The sequence below is a fragment of the Sceloporus occidentalis genome, unplaced genomic scaffold (genome assembly GCF_023333645.1).
Source record: "Sceloporus occidentalis isolate IW3139 unplaced genomic scaffold, rSceOcc1.0.p SCAF_92, whole genome shotgun sequence".
NCBI classification, from domain to species: Eukaryota; Metazoa; Chordata; class Lepidosauria; order Squamata; family Phrynosomatidae; genus Sceloporus; species Sceloporus occidentalis.
Genome location: NW_028317072.1, coordinates 1,733,800 through 1,760,785, shown reverse-complemented (window position 1 = coordinate 1,760,785; position 26,986 = coordinate 1,733,800). Strand labels below are relative to the sequence as shown.

The 26,986-nt window shown below is 42.5% G+C and overlaps 1 protein-coding gene across 3 annotated transcripts in view; it reads left to right on the top strand.

The window, feature by feature from the left end:
* The window catches only part of ERGIC1 (endoplasmic reticulum-golgi intermediate compartment 1), a 133,278-nt gene that overhangs the window by 80,121 nt on the left and 26,171 nt on the right, over positions 1 to 26,986 (top strand). For all 3 annotated transcript variants that reach the window (XM_089496678.1, XM_089496676.1, XM_089496677.1), the window contains exons 4-5: positions 5,127 to 5,221; positions 6,412 to 6,536. In XM_089496678.1, coding sequence (XP_089352804.1) covers positions 5,127 to 5,221; positions 6,412 to 6,536 — 220 coding nt within the window. The remainder of the gene's footprint in view (positions 1 to 5,126; positions 5,222 to 6,411; positions 6,537 to 26,986) is intronic.

The window sequence follows — 26,986 nt, the reverse complement described above, 5'->3', positions numbered from 1 at the left end:
ATTCACATCATATGTTTCAAGGTTTGTATCTCTGTCATGCCTTGTCTAGGCTTAGGCTTGTTCTCCAAGAGTCAGAGGACAAAAGCCCCATGAGATTCCCGCATACCTCTAGCATTCCTATCAGAACCTTCCCCACTCCTGGAGAGGCTACTAGGGGCCTGGACAGACTGGCACTTTGTGCTGGCCTGGGCCTGAACTGGGGCTGCGGTAGGGTGGAGTGTTCACACACTCCCAAACCCTACCACATGCTGCAGTGCCATCTTGGCGTGCCTGATGACATCTGCCGTTCACACAAGGGCGTTATAACACCACGGCAGTTGCAAAAAGAATGCCCTTTTTCGGGGCTTCTTTTCAAGCTGTGCACAGGCCACAGCATGTGGTTACCATGACTTGCTTCCAGGGCAGAAAGGGGGGAAATCTCGCCACCACTTTCTGCCAATTTGTCCAGCCCCTATGTCCTTTGGCAACAGTAGACCTTAAAGCTCTCTTGGATGGGTTCCTGAGAAACCTCATTTGCTTCTAGTATCAGAGAAAGAGACTGAGTGATTACCCAGTCCTAAACAGCATCAGGGCTGGAGGATACCAGTAACAGTCATCTCCTTTTGATGAAGCACATGCCTTAGAGCTGAAATAAACCAGCCTTTTCAGGACTAAGAGGGCTCCTCAGAGTTAGCAGGGCTAATCAGGACAAGTGGATATCTTCAGAGGAAGAAGTGTTGAGAGTGGGCTGTTTGCAGTTGAATCTGGCTGGGGCTTTGCATGACCATACCACAAAGCTCCTTCATTCTGATCTATTCTCTGCAAGGACAACACAGGTCTTACTGTAGGTGTGTGTAACTTAGGGGCTTGTAGCCTCACAAACTGGGTCTCAAAGGCATTAGCCTTTTGTCTTGTTAATGGAATTTAAAGTTTATTTCCTGGACTGAATCCCCCAGGACCCACATAGCCAAAAGGAGGAGGGACCCACCTGCATGAATACCAGTAAGAGTCACTTACAGTTGGCCCTCTGCATCCATGGATTCTTTATCCACAGATTCAAGCATCCACAGCTTGGAAATATTTTAAATATATATAAATTTCAAAAAGCAAACCTTGATTATATAATAGACCCCATTTTACTATGCATTGTATTTAATGGGACTTGAGCTTCCACAGTTTTGGTAAGTACAGGGAGTCCTGGAACCTATACTGTACCACTGTACTTCCATACCATCTGAACTGTGGACAACCAGTGAGTCTCATAACTATCTAGCTTGGTATTATTTAAACAAATTGGTGTATCTGTGTGCATAAGAAGGGCCATTGACCAGAGTAACAGGAGAGAGAAAGCTAGGCAGCTGGTGCAGTTGCAAGAGAAGGGGACTGGAAAGCACCATGACAAAAGAAATGTAGCAATGCCACATTCTGCCAGGTTAAAGGTGGTGGGCATGCAAGACAGGTTTGAATCCCTGCAGTAAAATAACAAATAACAATGGAGTTGAATTGTTATCTGAACGGACTTTTAAAAGAGGCTTGTACACCAGAGGGGAGTTGGACCTAATCTCAAAATAGCATTCCAAGGTTAATCAATGCCAAGTTTCCCCTCCTGGTGTTAGTTCACCTTCTGTACAGTGGTTCCCAACCTTTCAAATGCTGCAACCCTTTAATACAGTTACTCATGTTGTGTAACACACTTGTGCTGTCTCTCTTCCCTTTTGCAGAGCTTTATGTTCCTGAGAGAGGAAGGAAAGGGGACACTGAGGGCAGTTCCGAAGCACCTGAGGGGCCTGGAGCTGGCTGCTGCTCTAAAGAGCTTAGCTTTGAGGCCCTTTGTTTGGAAAGTGGTGCTCTGAGGGGCATCCCTGGCGACCCCTGTGAAATTGTCATTCGACCCCCAAAGGGGTCCCGATCTCCAGGTTGGGAACTACTGAGCTATGAGGATGTGTAAGCCCTGCAAATGCTTGACCATTTGAGATTGAGCTTTGATAAGGGTGTGTGCATTTAACAAAGTATAACTGACAGGATGGGCGCGGTTGTGATCTCATAGATGCAGGGAGAGATGGGAAGGAGGGCAATAAGGTTTTGTTATGAAACAGGCTGTCTGGCAAACTGGCATCCAGCAGGAAGCACTACTTGAATGCAAATAGTACATAGGTAATGAGGATTAATGCTTCTCCTCAGTGAGGTCACTCCTGGGAGCTGGGAGGACCATATTACTTAATCCTAAAGACTACATAATCAGCCAGTTATAAACTATACAGAAGGCTTACTTCTGCCTATAAGGAAACAAAAGCTGCAGTGAGTGAATATCATACCAGATCATCCATGAGTAGACATGTTCCTGCCCTTTGTGTCATGCTTATTAATCATTTGTAAAATGTGTTGAGTAATGCTTACCAATAGGTCTTAGGGACTTTTAAAATGAGTGGTGGTGGTGAAGTTCAAGTAGGCAAGAGGAGTAAGGGTGGTGTGTTGCTTTGAAACGGGTTCTGCCTGAACCCACAACCATGGTACTCATGATATTGCTGATATAATTTGTAGCAACCTCTATTGCTCCATCTGAATCTCTGTCCCTCCTCTGGAATAAGAAGAATGATGGGTTGTCCATTAGCTGAAAGCTCTTTATCAGAAAGCTCCCAACATGGTAAATCTGCCTCAGTTATATAGTTATCAGATGCTATTTTTAATACTTTAGAAATAAGGAATTTTGTCATTCAGGGCCTAAATACTGTACTGTAAAGGCATGAGATCCCATCTGATCTTAGCAGCTGAGCAGGGCTAGTCAGTACTCGGTTGGAAGACGGCCAGTGAATCCCAGGCACTGTAGGCTACAGTATATTTCAGAGGAAGGAACTGGCAAAACCACTACTGAGTATTCCTTGTCTAAGAAGACCCTATGACATTCATGGGGTCACCATAGGTTGATAGACAAAGCAAATACACAAACATATGAGAGATAATGCTTCTGGAAATGTTAGGTGGACCTTCTCATTAGGTATGAAAATTTTCCAGAGAAGTCTGAGTTTCTTCCTGTTTTGTTTTTTTCACACTGAAAATCCTTGGTTTGGAGACTGATGTTTCATACATTAGTTCCAGTCAACGTTTTTCATATTGATGGTCAATGGAAACTAATGTAAAAATGAAAAGTTTCCCCAAAAATCAAACTTCACAAATTAAATTTTGATTGATTTGACTGGTTGTTTGCTATTTCCCTGGTAATCAAATAGTTCCAGCTTCTCTCCATATGGGGTTGTCTGAAGAAAGAGGATTCATTTTAAGAGAATTCATTCCCCTTAGTTATAATTAAGTTGGCATGAATATTCATTCTTGAAGCCCCTGTTATAAACAGAAAGTATAGTCAGGAAGCAGTGTGTTAGGAACAGAGACGAAAAGGTCTAAGTTATCAGAAGAAAAAGTTAACTGTACTGAGAGAATGAAAGGGAAAGAGCAATCAGCAGAAGTGAAATGGTGCAAGAATTACTGGAATATAGGTGTGATGGGAACTGAGCACTGTCACTTAGGTTTACTCGTAAGCTAATTGATTCCTATTCATCAGTTTCTGTGTACTTAATCTTAGTCCCCAATTCTGCTGTGATGTGTATAGTGGCTCTCCTTTTATTCTTTTTTATACGGTTTAGAAATACTGTGGTAGATTTTATCCTTTCTATTATTCTTAATATTCTAATTGTAGGTCCTTGTGTTTAACGTATTATGTACAGTATATTTAAAAGTGTTGTTAGGGAGTTATTGTTCATATCATTATTTCAGTTACCTATGGATGTTTGCATTTCAAAATCAAAAATAGATTTTTACTTATAGATTTTTACTTGTGGCCGAACATGCCTAAAGCCTACCTCTTGGCTAAAAGGAGATATTTACATGGCTTCCAATGCTTGGAACATCAAGAATGCACATTAGTTCTGTTTGTGTAACACGCTTGAGGATATGAAGTGGTGGATGGGTGACCCTGAGCCCCACCTAACTGTCCATAGGTTAGTTTTGTTTGCCTGTGGTTCATTTTGGTCATTTTGGTCATGCAGAGGCTGATAGGGTCAAGCTATAGAGTCTCTCTGCTCTCCCCACCCTGCCATTCAGATGATATTCCCATCCGAATGGTAATGTTCCTTGTATACTTGGTATTTTTTAAAAATGACAAGTACACAAGATTTTGTTAGGAAATGATTAGGATTGTCTGTCCCATGAGCATTCAATTTGTTAAGGCCATTTATAGGATATTCCCTTTTCCTTGTGCAAAAATGACTGACTGGAATCCTATAATAAATTCCCCAAAATGATACCAGAACTGACACTGAGGAGGCTGCTCAGAGCAGGTTGTCTTGCCGCATAGTGAAGCGTAAAAACTGGGTGTAATTTTTAAGACTGAGCCAGGAAAAATGTGCCAGTTCGACGTTTGGTTCAGTTGTTAACGGATATTTTTTGTTGTTTTGTGCATTGATGTCAACTCTAATCTATGGCAATCTTATTAAAAGATTTTCTGAGCAAAATTTATTCAGAGCAGGTTACCACTGCCTTCCTATGAGGCTGAGAGAGTGTGACTTGCCCAGGGTCAGCCAGTGGATTTCCATGGCCAAGCGGGGATCTGAATCCTGTTCTCCTGGAGCTCTAGTCCAGCACTCAAACCACTATACATGTATCATATTGGCTTTTTTTAAACCTGAAGCTGATATCCTAAGCTTGACACTGACTTACTTCTATTTTCAGCACAGAAAGAGATTCCATTTTTACTTATTATTTCATTTTAAAGTATTCAGTTTTCCTTGGGCTAGTAGGAGGGCTCTAATGATTTCAGTTTATGTTCAGTATAATCATATTCATGCCTCTTTTCCTCACAGCTCAAATGAGACCAAGACAGCTTTGAAACTTCTGTTAGATCTGTAGTTCTACATTATGCATCTCTTCTGGAGAGGAGTTGGTTAGCATGTCCTTTTTGAAGAACATTGTGGGTTGTTGGGTTGGGTTTTTTGTTTTGTTTTGTTTTTTGGAAGCATTTGAGAGCAGGGTTAGAGAAAAGTTGTTTTTATTCTCCTTCTATAGCAATTTCCTTTCCCTGTCTCTCTCTCTCTCCCTGTCAAATGATGGTTTTGTTCCTTCTAAAAGGAAGCCTCCTCTCTTCCTCTCCCCTGCAGTGTTAACGAGCTCTACGTTGACGATCCAGACAAAGACAGTGGTGGCAAAATAGAAGTAAATCTGAACATCAGCTTGCCAAACCTGCACTGTGAATGTGAGTACTCCTTCTTGGGGGCTGGTGTTACAATTGTGGTTGAGTAACCAACCACTCTGTTGGCTTCATGTTTCACATTCAGATTGCTATGAGTAATTCCTATTCTTTTCTAGGAAAAAAGGAAGATGCCTTGCTTAGAGTGCATTCTTGCTACGTTTATGAATGGCTTCTTTCTAATAGTGCTAAACACTTACTTAGACAATGGTGTGCTAGGCACTGTACTAAAGTGGCATGGTTCATAACATAAAATAAAAGCATTTGTGGAACTGCCTGGCGCCTACTCTGGTGTCATTTTGTGGTGTCAGACAAAGACCTTTTAAATTTTTCAAGGCCTTTGTAGTCATCAGCAGCACTAGACTAATCTGCCCCTGTTGTGCTCCTATGTTTTATCCTGTTTCTGATGTTTTACTCCCCGTTTTTGTTCTTGATTGGTTACTCTATTGTTTAAATTATTTCTAAAGTGGCCATAATTTTTAAATTGCTCTGGGGATATTTCCACTGACAATGCAGAGGTATAAATCATGTAAATAAAATTGCTAAGGTAGGAAGAATAGTGGCAAGCGTCCACCAACAGAAGAAAAGAAATGACACTAGGTCTCAAGATGCAATAAAAAATACCCAACATGTTTTGGTCAGTGTGGAGTCTGAGACCATCCTCAAAAAATCTGTGTCTGTCTGTCTGTCTGTCAACAGTATTTTGCAGATGGACAACTAAAGATCTCTGAAGATTTAACTCTTTTGAGAAAGTCTCAGAGTACATGCTGGGTTTAAAGGCATCATGTCCATTCTCATTGACAAAATATATGCATTCTTAGGTTCTTAAAACATGGTCTCTTTTAGTTTCTTTCTTTAATAAAATCGCCGCAACTGTACAGCAGGGACTGAATTTACATGTTCGTATTATTTAGAATTATATGAATCCAGATTAGGAGGGCACCCGTCAGCTGGCAGATACCATGTAACCGATTTTATACTTTGAAGATGAGGAGGAAAAACTTGCTGATGATGAATTGTCTGACCAGTGGAACTGTAGTTTTAATTAAATTGCTTCATTTTTGTATGGTGAGGAGAAAAATACACCACACAAATACTTCTTGAGGTTTTCTTTTTTTCATGATTGTTCTTTCTAGTAGGTTGCTTTTTGACACATATATTCTCTTTCCCCTGTTTTTCCCAATCTGACCTTGTAGTGATTGGTTTGGATATTCAAGATGAAATGGGAAGACATGAAGTTGGCCACATTGACAACTCAATGAAAATTCCCTTGAATAATGGGGATGGATGTAGGTTTGAAGGCCACTTCAGCATTAATAAGGCAAGTTACAATCCTATTCCCTTATGAGAGAAATATTGCATGCTTCAATTAGAAACTATTGGGTGTCTGTACAGTTTAATAAGCTGCCAGGAATGTGTTCATCCCAGTAGCCATTTCATAATTCACAACTGTAGCACTGTGACTCAACTTTGACTCTCATGGCTTCATCCTATTGAATCCTGGGCTTTGTAGTTTGGGAATTCTCTAGTAGAGAATTCTAAATTCTTCCCTAAACTGCAAGCCCCAGGATTCCATAAGAGGTAGCCATGTGGAATCACAGTGCTATAATTGTGCAATGTGAAAGGGCCCCAGAACATGGAAAGTTGATTTTTTTAAAACTATAACTCTCAGAATCTCCTGGCCACATGCAGACTGGGGCATTTGGGGATTTGGAGTCAATTCTTTCCCCAGGCTCTGGGTCCACTTTTGTTTGCTGCATTGCTGTGAGAGAAAGCTTCTGAATTCACTTCTCAAACTGTGAAGAAGAAAATTCAAAGAGAAGATCAAACAGGATTGTTGCTGGGCCAGCACTTCAAGGTCATCTACATGAGCAGTTTCTTATCCAGGAATATTCTAGAAATAGCTAAAATTAGTGTGCACCTCTTGATGGATACCTACTGTCATATGTATTTATTTATTTATTCCATTTATATCATCATCATCATTTACTTATACAGTGAGCCCTTACCTTACATGGGGATCCATTCCAGACCCCCCCCCCCCCCCCACACACACACGTAAGGCAAAAAGCTTGTATGCTTGAGCCCATTGAATATAATGGGGTTCGTGGCATGCGTACTATTCATTTATTTGCTGTGCGGCTTCAGCATAAGCTGAAAGTCGTGTATAGTGCACCCATGTATGGCACGGGCACACTGTATAGTACAATTAGTGTGCATGGTACTTTGCAATGTAAAACAACAACAAACAGCCAACTGATGCAATATGATATAAAACAACTGACAATCTAATCATAATATATATTAATATCCCATCTTTCCTGCCAATACAGTACCCAAAGTACTTAACATCTGAGTTTGGAACATTTATATGTGGTCCAAGAAATCACAATATCATCAGAATTTCCTTTCAGTATTTCCTGCAGTGTTTACTCAATCATGGCAAGGGGCATACAGTACATGTAAGCAGGATTTGCTGTTTCAAGCGGCCAGTTGGGATGCCTTCTCATGAATAAATCTGATCATGAATAAACATGTCATTCTGACCTTGAAACTGCAAGCTGATGCACCTGCTGGAAAGACAATGGCCTTTTCTTTTGTCTTGAAATGGCAAGTTGATGTACCTACCGGTTATTAAACATCATTCTTGTTCTGTTCTTTGTGTATTTTGCAAACAGCAAAGAATAACACAGGAACAATGGTAGCATAACAATGGGGCAAAGAATTCAAAGATATATCTGTGTTAGTCAGGAAAATCAGTATGGAAAAAGATCTTGCAATACCTTTGAGACTAAGTGAAATAAATAAGTTGGTAGTACTGTATGAGTTTTCGTAGACTTGAGAGTACCTCCTCAGATGCATTTGATGAAGTGGAAAGCCCAGGGACAGACCTATGTAAGTCATTTGTGTGAGAATGTCAGTTTAAATTCAAAATTCTGTCGGTATGTAAATGAGGCGGCAAGTTCAGTTTTAACTATGGTTGTTGGTGGATAAAGAAAAATTGAGAGAAATGAAAACACTCAACATTCCTACCCACCAGAAGGTAGATTTGGATCTAGTGGTAGATCCTGTGGTAAATTGCGTAGAGTAGGAAGGATTTCTGATTCCTAATGTTGAATAATATGACTCTCCTCCCTAAAACCTCTAAATTGTATTTCTGAAATAAAGAAACCTGGAGGTGGTTTGGAGAATGAGTAGATTATTGTATGGAAGGACTGTGAGATGAGTTCACTTCTGCTGTTCAATTCCTAGGCTCAGAAGACTTTCATTCTATTTATGTATGTATTTGTATCAGGCTCCAGTTGGTGGCTATTAAAAGCAAGTGATATCCTGTGAGCCTCAACTTTGTCCACCTTTGTCTAAATACACCATACCCCTCCTCTGTTAGTGGGCCCTGCTTCCCCCAGCATTGTCTCCTGTGGTTCTAGTATAAGTGTTGTTAGTTCAACCATATGGGTGATTCATGTGTATCTTGTTCACCATGAAGGGGAAGGTGTTTTCTCTTCTCAATAGTCAGTGATGAGGTGGTAAGCACCCGTGAATTGTACACACCCATATTGTTAATGCACTGATGCGTAAGCATCTGCAAAAATGCCCCCTTTTCAGTTTTTTGTGTATGCGCGCACAAGCACATCTGTGTGCTTAGGGAGGCTAAAGAAGTATAACAAGGAGTGCTAATATGGATGTGACCTTACTTACTTTTTTAGAAAAAGATAGATGTATGCTTGAAACAGTTACACATACATGTGTACCAACTGTTATTATCATTATGTAAGTTACCTGAAGGATCACTGGTTTCATGATACAGTGGGCCCTTAGTATCCACTGGGGTTTGGTTCCAGGACCTCCCATGGATACCAAAATCCATGGATGTTCAAGTCCCATTAAATATAATGGATAGTAATATAGCGTCTCTTATATGAAATGGCAAAATCAAGGTTTCTTTATGTGAAGTCGTAAGCTTTCATGGCCGGCATCCATAGTTTTTTGTGGGTTTTTTCAGGCTATGTGGCCATGCTCTTTACATTTTGTTGGAATATTTTCATGACAAAAATTCTTGAATCTATGGGTAAAGAATCTGTGAATACAGAAGGCCGACTGTATAGTCCATACAGCAACAGAAGAAATTGTTTAGGAGACATATACCATGGGTATTGGTGGCTGGGTTATTACCATTATTGATCCATTAAATCAGCATGAATTTCTGTATGAAGAACAGGTGTCTTGAAAAGAAAAGCCCTCTTCCTTCCCAGTATGTATTCCAGAAAACACAATAAATGCATTCCTTCTTCATGAGAAGTGAAAATGCCTCTTCCAATGCCCCCCCTCGCTATCTGAGATTTTATAAGTACTATACATACATTATAATAATTAATATATTTTAGACAACATCTAAATATTTATTGCCTGAGTAGTTGAGGTGCCTTTCAATAAATTTCTCTAGCCATTTAATTGGCTAAATACTTGCAGCACCCTTAGTTAGAAGAGAATGCAGCAAAGTTGTGTGATGGGGTTGGATATTTTCTGAGGCAAACAGTATGCTGTAAAGAGGAAAGTTACATTTGACTGGCATAGTGGTGTTTCTCTTGTAGTGTGAGCACCTTTGAGTTCTTTGTGGCTTAGTTGATGAGCACAGAATCCTGTGTGTTGCTTTCTGCTCTCCTCCCAAAGTGTTCTGCCTCCAACTCGTGAGTCACTGCGGTACAACAGGGCCAGGTCCAAACCCTGCACAAGTCTGCCTTCTGTTCCAAGAGCTGCTTAGCCGTTAAGGAATGCCAGCCTGACAGAGAGAAAATGTCTTAATATTGAAGAGGAGAGTCTTTGCTATTCAGTTGCAACAGAGCACAGAAGTGAATTAAATCAGGGCTGGGAGAAGACCACTTTGTGGGATGGGTGTGTCTGGCTTTGGCTAATCAGGCTGTGTAATGCAGTTTATGACTCCACAGGGTGGGGGAGAGGGAGTGTGTGGAATGCTGCTGGCATAATAAAGATGTAATCCCAATTCACACCTCATTTTTACACCACAGGCTACAAAATTATGTTGCTTCTTCTTCCTAGTATTTCATGTTAGAGCATACCTAAAAGTAACATGCCGAACCCACCCATGCTCAGTCTGTATGTGGATGTCTCATTATGTTGTTCAGTGGTCCCTTCGTATCCATTGAGGTTTGGTTCCAGGACCCACCATGGATATCAACATTCATGAATGCTCAAGCGTCATTAGTAGTATATAGGGGTAGCTCCTGTCAAAAAATGATTGATGACCCTTAAGCCCCGCCCCCCTTGAATGATTTATGACCCTTTGGCCCCGCCCCTGACCACACCCCCCTTGAATGATTTATGACCCTTTGGCCCCGCCCCTGACCACGCCCCCTTGAATGATTTATGACCCTTTAGCCCCCGCCCCTGACCACGCCCCCCTTGAATGATTGATGCTCATTTGGCCCCGCCCATGAATACTCCCGCCAAAAATGATTTATGACCCTTTAGCCCCCGCCCCTGACCATGCCCCAAGAATGATTTATGACCCTTTGGCCCCGCCCTTGATCCCTCCCCTGACCCAGGGGTTCCCATTCACCCCCGCCCTTGAGATCACGTGACCCCCTGACCAATGGTTTGATCTCAGGAGAGCCACGTGGGCCGCGCTAGCCAACCAGTAGGCTGGCTGAAGAGAGCTCTAGCCCGTATCGAGAAGCGGCCATTCTATGCATGCCCAGACACGTTCTGCGCCGGCAACATGGAGACGCCGAGCACCCCACAGCGTTTGGCTAGACCTTCTACAAGCCGGAGAATCAAACCCACCAGAATACCATCCTGGCCAAACTACCACGGGTCTGCGGGCTTTAGTGACCCTCCCGGAGCGTTGAATATTTGGCCTAGAAAGGAATCCAAAGAGCCCGAAAAGACACCCAACATTATGGATTTCATTTACGATTCCTCAGAACTCGAGTGTGATTGCGGTTGCAATTTAAAATCCGTTCTCCAGAAGAAGGAAGTTCCCGACACTCCACAGAGCCCTGACGAACCGGATGGCGCAGTACTTTCAAAACCCGCCGCTCAGATGGAAGAGGCCATGGAAGCGGGAGATCGCAACCCACCACAGCCTTCCCGTGTGGAAGAAACTATGGATGAAAGCGTGGATTCTGGCTACTACAGTTTAATGGTAAGTTGATAACATCTAAATACTACTACTAATACTAATAAATGTTAGTAGTTCGGTTATCATTTGGGAGAGGAGTGTGTTGTTTTCCAAAAGAATAAATTGCTTCTTATTTCTCTTTATTCACTTAGGATGAAGACCTACAGGCAGACGGTGCTGAGAACCAAGTTGGAAAGAGTCTGCAGCCCCTAAATCGTTCCCCCATCCCTGAGATGTAGATATGTTTCTAATCTTTCCACCAATAAAATGTTGTTTGTATTACATGAGTGTGTTCATACTTACCTTAGAGTTGAAAATGGGAGGGCATGAAAAAATTCTGGGTGATATATATTATTCTCCAGGGAGAACTGGTAGCTTTGGGGGTGTGAACGCCCTACTTCACGAAGCCAAAATACAGAGCAAAAATCTTAAAAGAGAGGAGGTGTCCCAATGGCTTTCTGGCCAAGATGCCTATACGCTACACAGACCTGCAAAAATGCATTTTAAAAGAAACAAGACGATTGTATCTAATGTGGATTCTCAATGGCAGGCTGATCTGGTTGATATGCAACAGTTTTCTAAGTATAACAGAGGTTACAAGTACATTTTAACAGTAATAGATATCCTGTCTAAATTTGCCTGGGCTTTAGCTTTAAAGGACAAAACCGGTAAAGAAGTGGCCGCTGCTTTTAACGCTATTTTTAGCCAAAGCGGCAGAAAGCCTGTCAAATTACAAACGGATCGTGGCCGTGAATTTCTAAACAAATCTGTGAATAGCCTATTGAAACATCATGGGATTCATCATTTTGTCACTAATAATGAAGTCAAAGCAGGGGTTGTGGAACGATTTAATAGAACATTAAAAACAAAAATGTGGAGGTATTTCACAGCAAAAAATACCTTTAGCTATATTGACATGCTTCCCCTGTTTCTAAAAAGTTATAACCAGAGTTTTCATCGAACAATCAAAGCAAGGCCTGCAGACGTCAATGATTCTAATGCTCTTGCTGTGTGGAAAACAGTATATGGGGCCCCTATCAAAACAGAAAAGGAGCATCCGCTCCTTAGAAAAGGAGACCATGTGAGGGTTTCTAAAAGCAAGGGCATATTTGCCAAAGGATATGAACAGAATTTCACCACAGAAGTATTTATTATTGACCAGGTCATCCTAACTGCAAAGAGACCTGTGTACCTGCTGAAAGATTATCTTGAGGAGCCTGTCGTTGGAAGCTTTTACCCTGAAGAGTTACAAAAGGTGAATGTCAAAGAGGATCAAGCCTACAGGATTGAAAAAATACTAGACGCTAAAGGCCGGGGTAGGAGAAAACAATACCTAGTGAAATGGTTAGGCTGGCCTAGCAAATTCGACAGTTGGGTGCTTGCTTCTGAAGTTGGTGAACCTGTGTAGAGGTGGGGAAAAATGGGAGAGAGTGGGTTTTATATCTTGCTCCCTAGTAATAGCAGCGCATCCGTATTTCCACAGAACACAATTTCGTGCTTTACTATCTCTTTAGCAAGAGCCCTGGAACTTCCCGGGGAGTGGGAAGTAGGGCTCGCTGAGATACAGTACCCGCACACTTGGAATAATCTCAATACTAATACACCTTTTGAAATTGCCAATGAGACCAAGAAATGGTCCTTCATTCTGCAACGGGGGTATTATTCTGAGCTCCCTGTACTTCTTGAAGTTATGAATAACCTGATATCAAGAGGTCCTGACCCCCCTGAAGCGCTTCTTCACTATGACCGTGTGACCGGAAAGGTTAGGCTAAAAACAAATGGGCCATACACAATCCAGGCTGGAGGGAGACTAGCTAACATGTTAGGATTAGTACCCAACCGTCATACCAAAACTCCCCCCTTCAAAGCAGACATCACGGCTGGTTTCAACACCTTATATGTGTACACCGATATAGTGGAGCATCAGATCGTGGGAGACTTCTATGTCCCGCTGTTGCGCTGCATCCCTGTACGTGGACAGAGCGACGAATGTGTCAATATTGTTTATGATAAGCCTCACTACATCCCTGTAAGTAAGCATCACATTGACACCATCACCATCGAGATAAAGTCAGACCAGAACAAAAAAGTGCCATTTCGCTCGGGTAAGGTGCTTGTGAAACTACATTTCCGCCCCAGGAGAATACTGAAGCTTTAAAGATGGTATTTGTGAAAACATATGGCGACCCTGCCCTTTATAGAGATTATTACAGGGTCCAAGCCGGTAACGGTCTTCCAGGGTACCATGGAACCCCTGTAATGTACGGATCTGGGCTTGGTGGGATTTTCAGAAGCCTTTTCAGAAAAGCAGGTCCACTTTTGAAAAGAGGTCTGAACATAATGAAACCCCACGTTAAAACAGCCATGCAGAATATTGCTACAGATGTGGTCGGTGAAGTTACTCAGGCAGTTATGAATAAAATGAAACCCACAACTCCACAAGAAGGCTCAGGCCTGATGTATCTTCAAAGAAGGCATCGTCAAAAAAGAAAAGCATCACGGGTGAGGTTAACAGGTCCTCCCCGAGCCCTTAAAAGAAAACGTGTAAGCAGAAAGGAAACTCAGAAGCGGAGAGCTGTAAGGAAGAGGAGGAGTCGGCCTCGCGCACGGTCTAAGAGAGATATATTTTAAACTAAAACCATGGCTTTTATCCACAGCGGATCTGAAGAATGCACAAAATCTGAATTAGACCTGTTTACTATTGGACCTACACAGACAAGTATCGAGAAAAGTTTGTATATTGAGGTGCCCCCCTTGACGGCTCTGACAGAATCTGCGCCGCTAGATTTTTTCATTGCAGGAAATGGTGAAGATTATATGGATCTCAATAATACGCTCTTATATCTAACCTGTAAGATTACTAAGGATGATAATACAAACATTCCTGCAACTGCCGAAGTTGGATTGGTGAACTATCCTATAGCCTCCATTTTTAGTCAGCTGGATGTGGTTTTGGGCGATAGGCTGATCAGCCAGAGCAATAACTGTTACCCTTACCGTGCTTTCATAGAATCTGTGCTGAACTACAGTGAAGACACTCTAGCCACCCAATTCTCTACAGGGTTGTTCTATAAAGATACCGCTGGAGAGCATGAATCGGCAGATCTGGAGGGGAATAATCACGGCTTTATTGAACGAGCAAACCTGACACGTGGAAGCAGAAAACTAGATCTGCTGGGACATCTCCACACAGACCTATTTTTTCAGGAGAAACTGCTTCTAAATGGGGTGGATGTAAAAATCAAACTCACACGCAACAAAGATCCTTTCTGCTTAATGACCGACGATGCAGACAGCAGTTACAAACTGCAAATTTTATCAGCGTCCCTTTTTGTGAAGAAGGTGAGAGTGTCACCGGGAGTACGGCTAGGGCATGCAGAAGCTCTGCTGACATGCAACGCCAAATACCCTGTGGACCGTGTAAGCATGAAAGTGTTTAGTATCCCGAGAGGCAGCCGTGTCACCAACCAGGAGAATCTCTTTTTGGGTCAATTACCCAAGCAGGTGATTATAGGCTTGGTGGACAACGACGCCTTCAGTGGAACTTACAACAAGAACCCCTTTAACTTTAAGCATTACGACATCAATTTTGCTGCGCTGTATTTGGATGGAGAGCAGAACCCCACAAAGCCATTTCAACCCAACTTTGAAGATGGAAACTGTGTCAGGGAATACATGAGTTTGGTGCAGACAGCAGGCAAGCATATGAAAGACCGATCTCTTTTAATCAACCGTGACGAATATGCAAGAGGTTACACGCTTTTTGCATTTGACCTTACCCCAGACCAAGAAGGCGGAGATCATTATTCATTGATCAAAACCGGCAACCTGAGGGCTGAATTCCGGTTCGCCAAACCTCTGCCCACTACCGTGAACATGATCGTATATGGTGTTTTTGACAATGTGATAGAGATAAATCACAGGAGAAACGTCTTGTATGATTATATGTAACATGGACAGCGTGCAATTAACCCGCATCCTTTCTTCAAATCTTTATACTCGAAAGCCGTTCTATGGAGTCTTCCCGTGTGACATGCTCCCTAGAGAGAAGCTGATACAAAGACCTGTTTGTCTAGTCATCAACACTCACCCCCACAATCTCCCTGGAGAACACTGGTTGGCTATCTACTTAACAGAAGAAAATACCGGTGAATTTTTTGACTCCTACGGACACCCTCCCGACCACCCGCTCTTTCCTAAAACCATCGTTAAATTTTTAAGAAAAAACGCCAGCAAAACTATGTTTCAGCCCAGAGCAGTGCAAGCCTCAGACTCTGTGGTGTGTGGTTATCACTGTGTGTTTTTCCTTCAGCATCGCTGTAAAGGCCTGACTTTTAAAAATATTCAAGAATTATATTCTCACGACCTGCAAAGCAATGATGAAATGGTGGTTGAACATGTAAAAACAAAGAGGAACATGCCAAGGCTTGTCTCATACATGCCCCGACTTGTCCCAAACATGTTTCAACCAGCCCAAGGATGTATAACCTGCAACGCTTTTCATAAACGTTCTTGTCAATAAATAGATCCTCTAGGAAGGATTTTAAAGAATTTTTCTTGTTTGTGTTTTTCTTTTAACTAAAATAAAAACATAGACTTAAGTGATAATTTTAACTTATTTATTTCTCTTTATGAAAAAGCATCAGGAGAATCATAAATGGAGCCATTTAGCTGTACTAGACTGTCTCTGTTTTCTCAAAGCCTTGCGGGAGGTCTTGGGGGTGTGAAACAGCACCGGAGTGGCGTCATTGGGGTTCTTTAGATTGTCCAAAAATTCTCTGTTGGCATGGTGCCCAACCACAGACGTTGGGACATTGAGCTCTGCCATGGCCCTCATGAAAACATCCCAGCCTTTTGGAACATGTTTGGCTGGTAAAGCATGGGTCTGAGTGATCCCCTTGACTAAATCCAGCATATTGGACCCAGCCACAGGTTCCCCTTTATAGACAAAGGATCCTTTGTCATTCCATGAAGAAATACTCTTGTGTTGCTTCATTTTGGTTAACAACACCCTTGCTGCATTCTTGTATCTAGCAGGCAGGCTTTCCAGGATTTCTTGAAACAGGGGCTCAGAGGAGTTGGTCAACCCGTTTTCAGGGTGCTGCTGCATTTCAGGCAGAATTAGATTTATGTTTTCTTTCTCTGCTTCCTTCTGTCTGACATGAGTCAAATACCTTTGAAGCAAACTGTCATATTGTTTTGCTTTTTCATACTCTGTTAAGTCAGTCCTTTGAAGAATCCTCTGCATCTCAGCATCCAGGGTATATATGGCCTTAGTTCTGATATTTTCATCCTTAGGAGATGAGCCCTTTAACTGTTCTAACTGATGGCTAGGGACCAAATACATCTTTTCGGCATATTCCATTACTGCCTAGTTAAAAGGCTGGTTATCAGGGGTACAGCAAAGCTTAACAGCGGTCCAAGAAAACCCCCAGACTGCTTCACCAAGACTTTTTTCCTTCTCAGCGAGACTCGCTTGTTACCCAGGGTTTTAATAAGATGGCGCCTCTTTCTCAGTACACGCACCTGATGAGGAGATAAGGGAATGTTGCCTTTTAAAGCGTTCAGGGCTATTTCTGAGATGGCTGCAACCAGGTCATTTGAGGCTGTACATAAAAAAGCTTTCCTCTGGGGTGGGGGCATCTTAATGAGCAGTTTTAAGAGAGCAAGGTTTCTTTTCACACGCCCGGACATGTTGACCCGAAGGGGGTGGTGGGAGCAATATGATGTGGGAATTAAAGCTGAAGCCTTTTGTAACCACTGGCACCTTTCTTCATGGTATACACTACAGGCCAGTCTGGAGGAAAAATGCCCGTTCGTAACCTGTAAGATTCTGGGGTGTTAGTCTGCAAATCAATAATCAGGTAACCAAAGGGTTTGCTTGTTGCATCTGCAAAGGCTTCCATGAAGAATTTAGTGTTCCCTGGGTACATCTGACGAGCTAAAGTTGCAATTTGTAATTTATCCCTAGGGTTTTTAAACAGCACCATGTATTTTGCATTTAAGCTGATGGTCCGGAAGCTTTTTCCCTTGCAGAAAATATTTTGTGTGATGAAAAAAACACTCAGGTTCCTGTGATGAACGTGGACTGTAAACAGTCTTTCAATATTTGAAGTATCACAAGACTGCATTAGATCGTCTATCACTAAGAACTTTATTTTTTTCAAGGGCAACAAATCTTCATTATCAAAGTTATCAGGCATACCCTCTACAAATTGAATAAAAGGATATTTACATAGCAGTTCTTGGTACAAAGGTTGCCAGCAGCTATAACACCACAAAATTTTCTCAGGTTGCACTGAAAACAGACTGTGAGCGTTATCCAACATCTTTTTTACAAATACAGTTTTTCCACAGTTGCTCGGTCCTGCTAGAATAGCTGAGAAGGGGTGTTGCCACCGCGTAGACATATTCAATAACCGTAAGGGAGAGTCTTAAACTCTTCAGTAATCACTCTCTTGTCATAAACCACTCTTTGAGTTTTCTTTAGCTCTTTTGTGTGGATAGACCACTGACGTTTATTTCTAACAATCCCTTGTTGCTGCACCACTATTTCATGAGCACCTCCTTTCTCTCTGTCTGAGGTGTAGTCAAACACCAGGTCCTTCAGACTGTCAAAATTAATTTTTTCACAATTAGCGACATTCAGTGTGATCCCTTTGACCTTCAAGCACGCTGTACCCCCCGAAAGCTTGTACCCATAGGTTTTGGGTCCAGCTGATACATATTCTGTGATACGTTGATCTGGGGGGATTTCACTGGTGAGATCGCCCAGGTAATCCCCAAGAGGGGGGGAAAATTCTCCCTCTCTACTCACAAAGATGACACTATCTGTATCATGGTACAGAACTCTCTCTTGAAGCTTATCTAACAAAGAATAAAGTTCAATTCTAGCATAAGCGGTTGTAAAACAGGCAATGAACTCATTCTTTCTACCTGCGGTTGTTATGCGGTCAGCAGAGTTTTTCCAGGACACACAAACAGCCTCTTCATCAATGAACTCAAACATCGAAACATTGTAAGCATCAGAAAATACAAGATTGAAGAATTCATCAGGATTTCCCCACTGGTGTGTTACTGAAGAAGACAAAAATAAATACATAGCTGATTTTGAGGAAAAAGAGGGGGTCCTTTTGCGCAGGGAAGAAATCGTTGTTAATCCTGCAAAGCGGCAGATTGCCAAATTGTTTTTAAATTCCTTGTGGGGAAAATTTGGCCAGAGAACGAACCTGACTGTATTTTCTGATGCTTACAATGTTTCGATGTTTGAGTTCATTGATGAAGAGGCTGTTTGTGTGTCCTGGAAAAACTCTGCTGACCGCATAACAACCGCAGGTAGAAAGAATGAGTTCATTGCCTGTTTTACAACCGCTTATGCTAGAATTGAACTTTATTCTTTGTTAGATAAGCTTCAAGAGAGAGTTCTGTACCATGATACAGATAGTGTCATCTTTGTGAGTAGAGAGGGAGAATTTTCCCCCCCTCTTGGGGATTACCTGGGCGATCTCACCAGTGAAATCCCCCCAGATCAACGTATCACAGAATATGTATCAGCTGGACCCAAAACCTACGGGTACAAGCTTTCGGGGGGTACAGCGTGCTTGAAGGTCAAAGGGATCACACTGAATGTCGCTAATTGTGAAAAAATTAATTTTGACAGTCTGAAGGACCTGGTGTTTGACTACACCTCAGACAGAGAGAAAGGAGGTGCTCATGAAATAGTGGTGCAGCAACAAGGGATTGTTAGAAATAAACGTCAGTGGTCTATCCACACAAAAGAGCTAAAGAAAACTCAAAGAGTGGTTTATGACAAGAGAGTGATTACTGAAGAGTTTAAGACTCTCCCTTATGGTTATTGAATATGTCTACGCGGTGGCAACACCCCTTCTCAGCTATTCTAGCAGGACCGAGCAACTGTGGAAAAACTGTATTTGTAAAAAAGATGTTGGATAACGCTCACAGTCTGTTTTCAGTGCAACCTGAGAAAATTTTGTGGTGTTATAGCTGCTGGCAACCTTTGTACCAAGAACTGCTATGTAAATATCCTTTTATTCAATTTGTAGAGGGTATGCCTGATAACTTTGATAATGAAGATTTGTTGCCCTTGAAAAAAATAAAGTTCTTAGTGATAGACGATCTAATGCAGTCTTGTGATACTTCAAATATTGAAAGACTGTTTACAGTCCACGTTCATCACAGGAACCTGAGTGTTTTTTTCATCACACAAAATATTTTCTGCAAGGGAAAAAGCTTCCGGACCATCAGCTTAAATGCAAAATACATGGTGCTGTTTAAAAACCCTAGGGATAAATTACAAATTGCAACTTTAGCTCGTCAGATGTACCCAGGGAACACTAAATTCTTCATGGAAGCCTTTGCGGATGCAACAAGCAAACCCTTTGGTTACCTGATTATTGATTTGCAGACTAACACCCCAGAATCTTACAGGTTACGAACGGGCATTTTTCCTCCAGACTGGCCTGTAGTGTATACCATGAAGAAAGGTGCCAGTGGTTACAAAAGGCTTCAGCTTTAATTCCCACATCATATTGCTCCCACCACCCCCTTCGGGTCAACATGTCCGGGCGTGTGAAAAGAAACCTTGCTCTCTTAAAACTGCTCATTAAGATGCCCCCACCCCAGAGGAAAGCTTTTTTATGTACAGCCTCAAATGACCTGGTTGCAGCCATCTCAGAAATAGCCCTGAACGCTTTAAAAGGCAACATTCCCTTATCTCCTCATCAGGTGCGTGTACTGAGAAAGAGGCGCCATCTTATTAAAACCCTGGGTAACAAGCGAGTCTCGCTGAGAAGGAAAAAAGTCTTGGTGAAGCAGTCTGGGGGTTTTCTTGGACCGCTGTTAAGCTTTGCTGTACCCCTGATAACCAGCCTTTTAACTAGGCAGTAATGGAATATGCCGAAAAGATGTATTTGGTCCCTAGCCATCAGTTAGAACAGTTAAAGGGCTCATCTCCTAAGGATGAAAATATCAGAACTAAGGCCATATATACCCTGGATGCTGAGATGCAGAGGATTCTTCAAAGGACTGACTTAACAGAGTATGAAAAAGCAAAACAATATGACAGTTTGCTTCAAAGGTATTTGACTCATGTCAGACAGAAGGAAGCAGAGAAAGAAAACATAAATCTAATTCTGCCTGAAATGCAGCAGCACCCTGAAAACGGGTTGACCAACTCCTCTGAGCCCCTGTTTCAAGAAATCCTGGAAAGCCTGCCTGCTAGATACAAGAATGCAGCAAGGGTGTTGTTAACCAAAATGAAGCAACACAAGAGTATTTCTTCATGGAATGACAAAGGATCCTTTGTCTATAAAGGGGAACCTGTGGCTGGGTCCAATATGCTGGATTTAGTCAAGGGGATCACTCAGACCCATGCTTTACCAGCCAAACATGTTCCAAAAGGCTGGGATGTTTTCATGAGGGCCATGGCAGAGCTCAATGTCCCAACGTCTGTGGTTGGGCACCATGCCAACAGAGAATTTTTGGACAATCTAAAGAACCCCAATGACGCCACTCCGGTGCTGTTTCACACCCCCAAGACCTCCCGCAAGGCTTTGAGAAAACAGAGACAGTCTAGTACAGCTAAATGGCTCCATTTATGATTCTCCTGATGCTTTTTCATAAAGAGAAATAAATAAGTTAAAATTATCACTTAAGTCTATGTTTTTATTTTAGTTAAAAGAAAAACACAAACAAGAAAAATTCTTTAAAATCCTTCCTAGAGGATCTATTTATTGACAAGAACGTTTATGAAAAGCGTTGCAGGTTATACATCCTTGGGCTGGTTGAAACATGTTTGGGACAAGTCTGGGCATGTATGAGACAAGCCTTGGCATGTTCCTCTTTGTTTTTACATGTTCAACCACCATTTCATCATTGCTTTGCAGGTCGTGAGAATATAATTCTTGAATATTTTTAAAAGTCAGGCCTTTACAGCGATGCTGAAGGAAAAACACACAGTGATAACCACACACCACAGAGTCTGAGGCTTGCACTGCTCTGGGCTGAAACATAGTTTTGCTGGCGTTTTTTCTTAAAAATTTAACGATGGTTTTAGGAAAGAGCGGGTGGTCGGGAGGGTGTCCGTAGGAGTCAAAAAATTCACCGGTATTTTCTTCTGTTAAGTAGATAGCCAACCAGTGTTCTCCAGGGAGATTGTGGGGGTGAGTGTTGATGACTAGACAAACAGGTCTTTGTATCAGCTTCTCTCTAGGGAGCATGTCACACGGGAAGACTCCATAGAACGGCTTTCGAGTATAAAGATTTGAAGAAAGGATGCGGGTTAATTGCACGCTGTCCATGTTACATATAATCATACAAGACGTTTCTCCTGTGATTTATCTCTATCACATTGTCAAAAACACCATATACGATCATGTTCACGGTAGTGGGCAGAGGTTTGGTGAACCGGAATTCAGCCCTCAGGTTGCCGGTTTTGATCAATGAATAATGATCTCCGCCTTCTTGGTCTGGGGTAAGGTCAAATGCAAAAAGCGTGTAACCTCTTGCATATTCGTCACGGTTGATTAAAAGAGATCGGTCTTTCATATGCTTGCCTGCTGTCTGCACCAAACTCATGTATTCCCTGACACAGTTTCCATCTTCAAAGTTGGGTTGAAATGGCTTTGTGGGGTTCTGCTCTCCATCCAAATACAGCGCAGCAAAATTGATGTCGTAATGCTTAAAGTTAAAGGGGTTCTTGTTGTAAGTTCCACTGAAGGCGTCGTTGTCCACCAAGCCTATAATCACCTGCTTGGGTAATTGACCCAAAAAGAGATTCTCCTGGTTGGTGACACGGCTGCCTCTCGGGATACTAAACACTTTCATGCTTACACGGTCCACAGGGTATTTGGCGTTGCATGTCAGCAGAGCTTCTGCATGCCCTAGCCGTACTCCCGGTGACACTCTCACCTTCTTCACAAAAAGGGACGCTGATAAAATTTGCAGTTTGTAACTGCTGTCTGCATCGTCGGTCATTAAGCAGAAAGGATCTTTGTTGCGTGTGAGTTTGATTTTTACATCCACCCCATTTAGAAGCAGTTTCTCCTGAAAAAATAGGTCTGTGTGGAGATGTCCCAGCAGATCTAGTTTTCTGCTTCCACGTGTCAGGTTTGCTCGTTCAATAAAGCCGTGATTATTCCCCTCCAGATCTGCCGATTCATGCTCTCCAGCGGTATCTTTATAGAACAACCCTGTAGAGAATTGGGTGGCTAGAGTGTCTTCACTGTAGTTCAGCACAGATTCTATGAAAGCACGGTAAGGGTAACAGTTATTGCTCTGGCTGATCAGCCTATCGCCCAAAACCACATCCAGCTGACTAAAAATGGAGGCTATAGGATAGTTCACCAATCCAACTTCGGCAGTTGCAGGAATGTTTGTATTATCATCCTTAGTAATCTTACAGGTTAGATATAAGAGCGTATTATTGAGATCCATATAATCTTCACCATTTCCTGCAATGAAAAAATCTAGCGGCGCAGATTCTGTCAGAGCCGTCAAGGGGGGCACCTCAATATACAAACTTTTCTCGATACTTGTCTGTGTAGGTCCAATAGTAAACAGGTCTAATTCAGATTTTGTGCATTCTTCAGATCCGCTGTGGATAAAAGCCATGGTTTTAGTTTAAAATATATCTCTCTTAGACCGTGCGCGAGGCCGACTCCTCCTCTTCCTTACAGCTCTCCGCTTCTGAGTTTTCTTTCTGCTTACACGTTTTCTTTTAAGGGCTCGGGGAGGACCTGTTAACCTCACCCGTGATGCTTTTCTTTTTTGACGATGCCTTCTTTGAAGATACATCAGGCCTGAGCCTTCTTGTGGAGTTGTGGGTTTCATTTTATTCATAACTGCCTGAGTAACTTCACCGACCACATCTGTAGCAATATTCTGCATGGCTGTTTTAACGTGGGGTTTCATTATGTTCAGACCTCTTTTCAAAAGTGGACCTGCTTTTCTGAAAAGGCTTCTGAAAATCCCACCAAGCCCAGATCCGTACATTACAGGGGTTCCATGGTACCCTGGAAGACCGTTACCGGCTTGGACCCTGTAATAATCTCTATAAAGGGCAGGGTCGCCATATGTTTTCACAAATACCATCTTTAAAGCTTCAGTATTCTCCTGGGGCGGAAATGTAGTTTCACAAGCACCTTACCCGAGCGAAATGGCACTTTTTTGTTCTGGTCTGACTTTATCTCGATGGTGATGGTGTCAATGTGATGCTTACTTACAGGGATGTAGTGAGGCTTATCATAAACAATATTGACACATTCGTCGCTCTGTCCACGTACAGGGATGCAGCGCAACAGCGGGACATAGAAGTCTCCCACGATCTGATGCTCCACTATATCGGTGTACACATATAAGGTGTTGAAACCAGCCGTGATGTCTGCTTTGAAGGGGGGAGTTTTGGTATGACGGTTGGGTACTAATCCTAACATGTTAGCTAGTCTCCCTCCAGCCTGGATTGTGTATGGCCCATTTGTTTTTAGCCTAACCTTTCCGGTCACACGGTCATAGTGAAGAAGCGCTTCAGGGGGGTCAGGACCTCTTGATATCAGGTTATTCATAACTTCAAGAAGTACAGGGAGCTCAGAATAATACCCCCGTTGCAGAATGAAGGACCATTTCTTGGTCTCATTGGCAATTTCAAAAGGTGTATTAGTATTGAGATTATTCCAAGTGTGCGGGTACTGTATCTCAGCGAGCCCTACTTCCCACTCCCCGGGAAGTTCCAGGGCTCTTGCTAAAGAGATAGTAAAGCACGAAATTGTGTTCTGTGGAAATACGGATGCGCTGCTATTACTAGGGAGCAAGATATAAAACCCACTCTCTCCCATTTTTCCCCACCTCTACACAGGTTCACCAACTTCAGAAGCAAGCACCCAACTGTCGAATTTGCTAGGCCAGCCTAACCATTTCACTAGGTATTGTTTTCTCCTACCCCGGCCTTTAGCGTCTAGTATTTTTTCAATCCTGTAGGCTTGATCCTCTTTGACATTCACCTTTTGTAACTCTTCAGGGTAAAAGCTTCCAACGACAGGCTCCTCAAGATAATCTTTCAGCAGGTACACAGGTCTCTTTGCAGTTAGGATGACCTGGTCAATAATAAATACTTCTGTGGTGAAATTCTGTTCATATCCTTTGGCAAATATGCCCTTGCTTTTAGAAACCCTCACATGGTCTCCTTTTCTAAGGAGCGGATGCTCCTTTTCTGTTTTGATAGGGGCCCCATATACTGTTTTCCACACAGCAAGAGCATTAGAATCATTGACGTCTGCAGGCCTTGCTTTGATTGTTCGATGAAAACTCTGGTTATAACTTTTTAGAAACAGGGGAAGCATGTCAATATAGCTAAAGGTATTTTTTGCTGTGAAATACCTCCACATTTTTGTTTTTAATGTTCTATTAAATCGTTCCACAACCCCTGCTTTGACTTCATTATTAGTGACAAAATGATGAATCCCATGATGTTTCAATAGGCTATTCACAGATTTGTTTAGAAATTCACGGCCACGATCCGTTTGTAATTTGACAGGCTTTCTGCCGCTTTGGCTAAAAATAGCGTTAAAAGCAGCGGCCACTTCTTTACCGGTTTTGTCCTTTAAAGCTAAAGCCCAGGCAAATTTAGACAGGATATCTATTACTGTTAAAATGTACTTGTAACCTCTGTTATACTTAGAAAACTGTTGCATATCAACCAGATCAGCCTGCCATTGAGAATCCACATTAGATACAATCGTCTTGTTTCTTTTAAAATGCATTTTTGCAGGTCTGTGTAGCGTATAGGCATCTTGGCCAGAAAGCCATTGGGACACCTCCTCTCTTTTAAGATTTTTGCTCTGTATTTTGGCTTCGTGAAGTAGGGCGTTCACACCCCCAAAGCTACCAGTTCTCCCTGGAGAATAATATATATCACCCAGAATTTTTTCATGCCCTCCCATTTTCAACTCTAAGGTAAGTATGAACACACTCATGTAATACAAACAACATTTTATTGGTGGAAAGATTAGAAACATATCTACATCTCAGGGATGGGGGAACGATTTAGGGGCTGCAGACTCTTTCCAACTTGGTTCTCAGCACCGTCTGCCTGTAGGTCTTCATCCTAAGTGAATAAAGAGAAATAAGAAGCAATTTATTCTTTTGGAAAACAACACACTCCTCTCCCAAATGATAACCGAACTACTAACATTTATTAGTATTAGTAGTAGTATTTAGATGTTATCAACTTACCATTAAACTGTAGTAGCCAGAATCCACGCTTTCATCCATAGTTTCTTCCACACGGGAAGGCTGTGGTGGGTTGCGATCTCCCGCTTCCATGGCCTCTTCCATCTGAGCGGCGGGTTTTGAAAGTACTGCGCCATCCGGTTCGTCAGGGCTCTGTGGAGTGTCGGGAACTTCCTTCTTCTGGAGAACGGATTTTAAATTGCAACCGCAATCACACTCGAGTTCTGAGGAATCGTAAATGAAATCCATAATGTTGGGTGTCTTTTCGGGCTCTTTGGATTCCTTTCTAGGCCAAATATTCAACGCTCCGGGAGGGTCACTAAAGCCCGCAGACCCGTGGTAGTTTGGCCAGGATGGTATTCTGGTGGGTTTGATTCTCCGGCTTGTAGAAGGTCTAGCCAAACGCTGTGGGGTGCTCGGCGTCTCCATGTTGCCGGCGCAGAACGTGTCTGGGCATGCATAGAATGGCCGCTTCTCGATACGGGCTAGAGCTCTCTTCAGCCAGCCTACTGGTTGGCTAGCGCGGCCCACGTGGCTCTCCTGAGATCAAACCATTGGTCAGGGGGTCACGTGATCTCAAGGGCGGGGGTGAATGGGAACCCCTGGGTCAGGGGAGGGATCAAGGGCGGGGCCAAAGGGTCATAAATCATTCTTGGGGCATGGTCAGGGGCGGGGGCTAAAGGGTCATAAATCATTTTTGGCGGGAGTATTCATGGGCGGGGCCAAATGAGCATCAATCATTCAAGGGGGGCGTGGTCAGGGGCGGGGGCTAAAGGGTCATAAATCATTCAAGGGGGCGTGGTCAGGGGCGGGGCCAAAGGGTCATAAATCATTCAAGGGGGGTGTGGTCAGGGGCGGGGCCAAAGGGTCATAAATCATTCAAGGGGGGGCGGGGCTTAAGGGTCATCAATCATTTTTTGACAGGAGCTACCCCTATATACTACTGTCATTAAATACAGTGGCATAGTAAAAGGGTAACCTTTATATGAAATGGCAAAATCAAGGTTTGCTTTTTGGAATGTATAAATTTTAAATATTTTCAAGCCATGGATGCTTGAATATGTGGATACAGAGGGCCAACTGTACTATATAAGGCTCTCCCCTTCCCTTTGACTGTTTTTTGTCTTAGCTAGTGTAACTGGTGGCTAAACAGAAATTGAAGATTAGTGGGAAAGGGCCTAAATATGTCAAAGGCACCAGACTTCATCTAACCTTGAAGGCTAAGTAGATTTAATACTCAGATGGGAGACCACCAATGAATACCAGATTATGTAGGCTACACAGTTGGTCCTCCACATTTGTGGGTTTGATTTCTGTGCATTTGATTATTCATGGATTTGATTAATATGTTCTCTCTAGGAATCTCTAGGTGCTCCAGCATGACTATA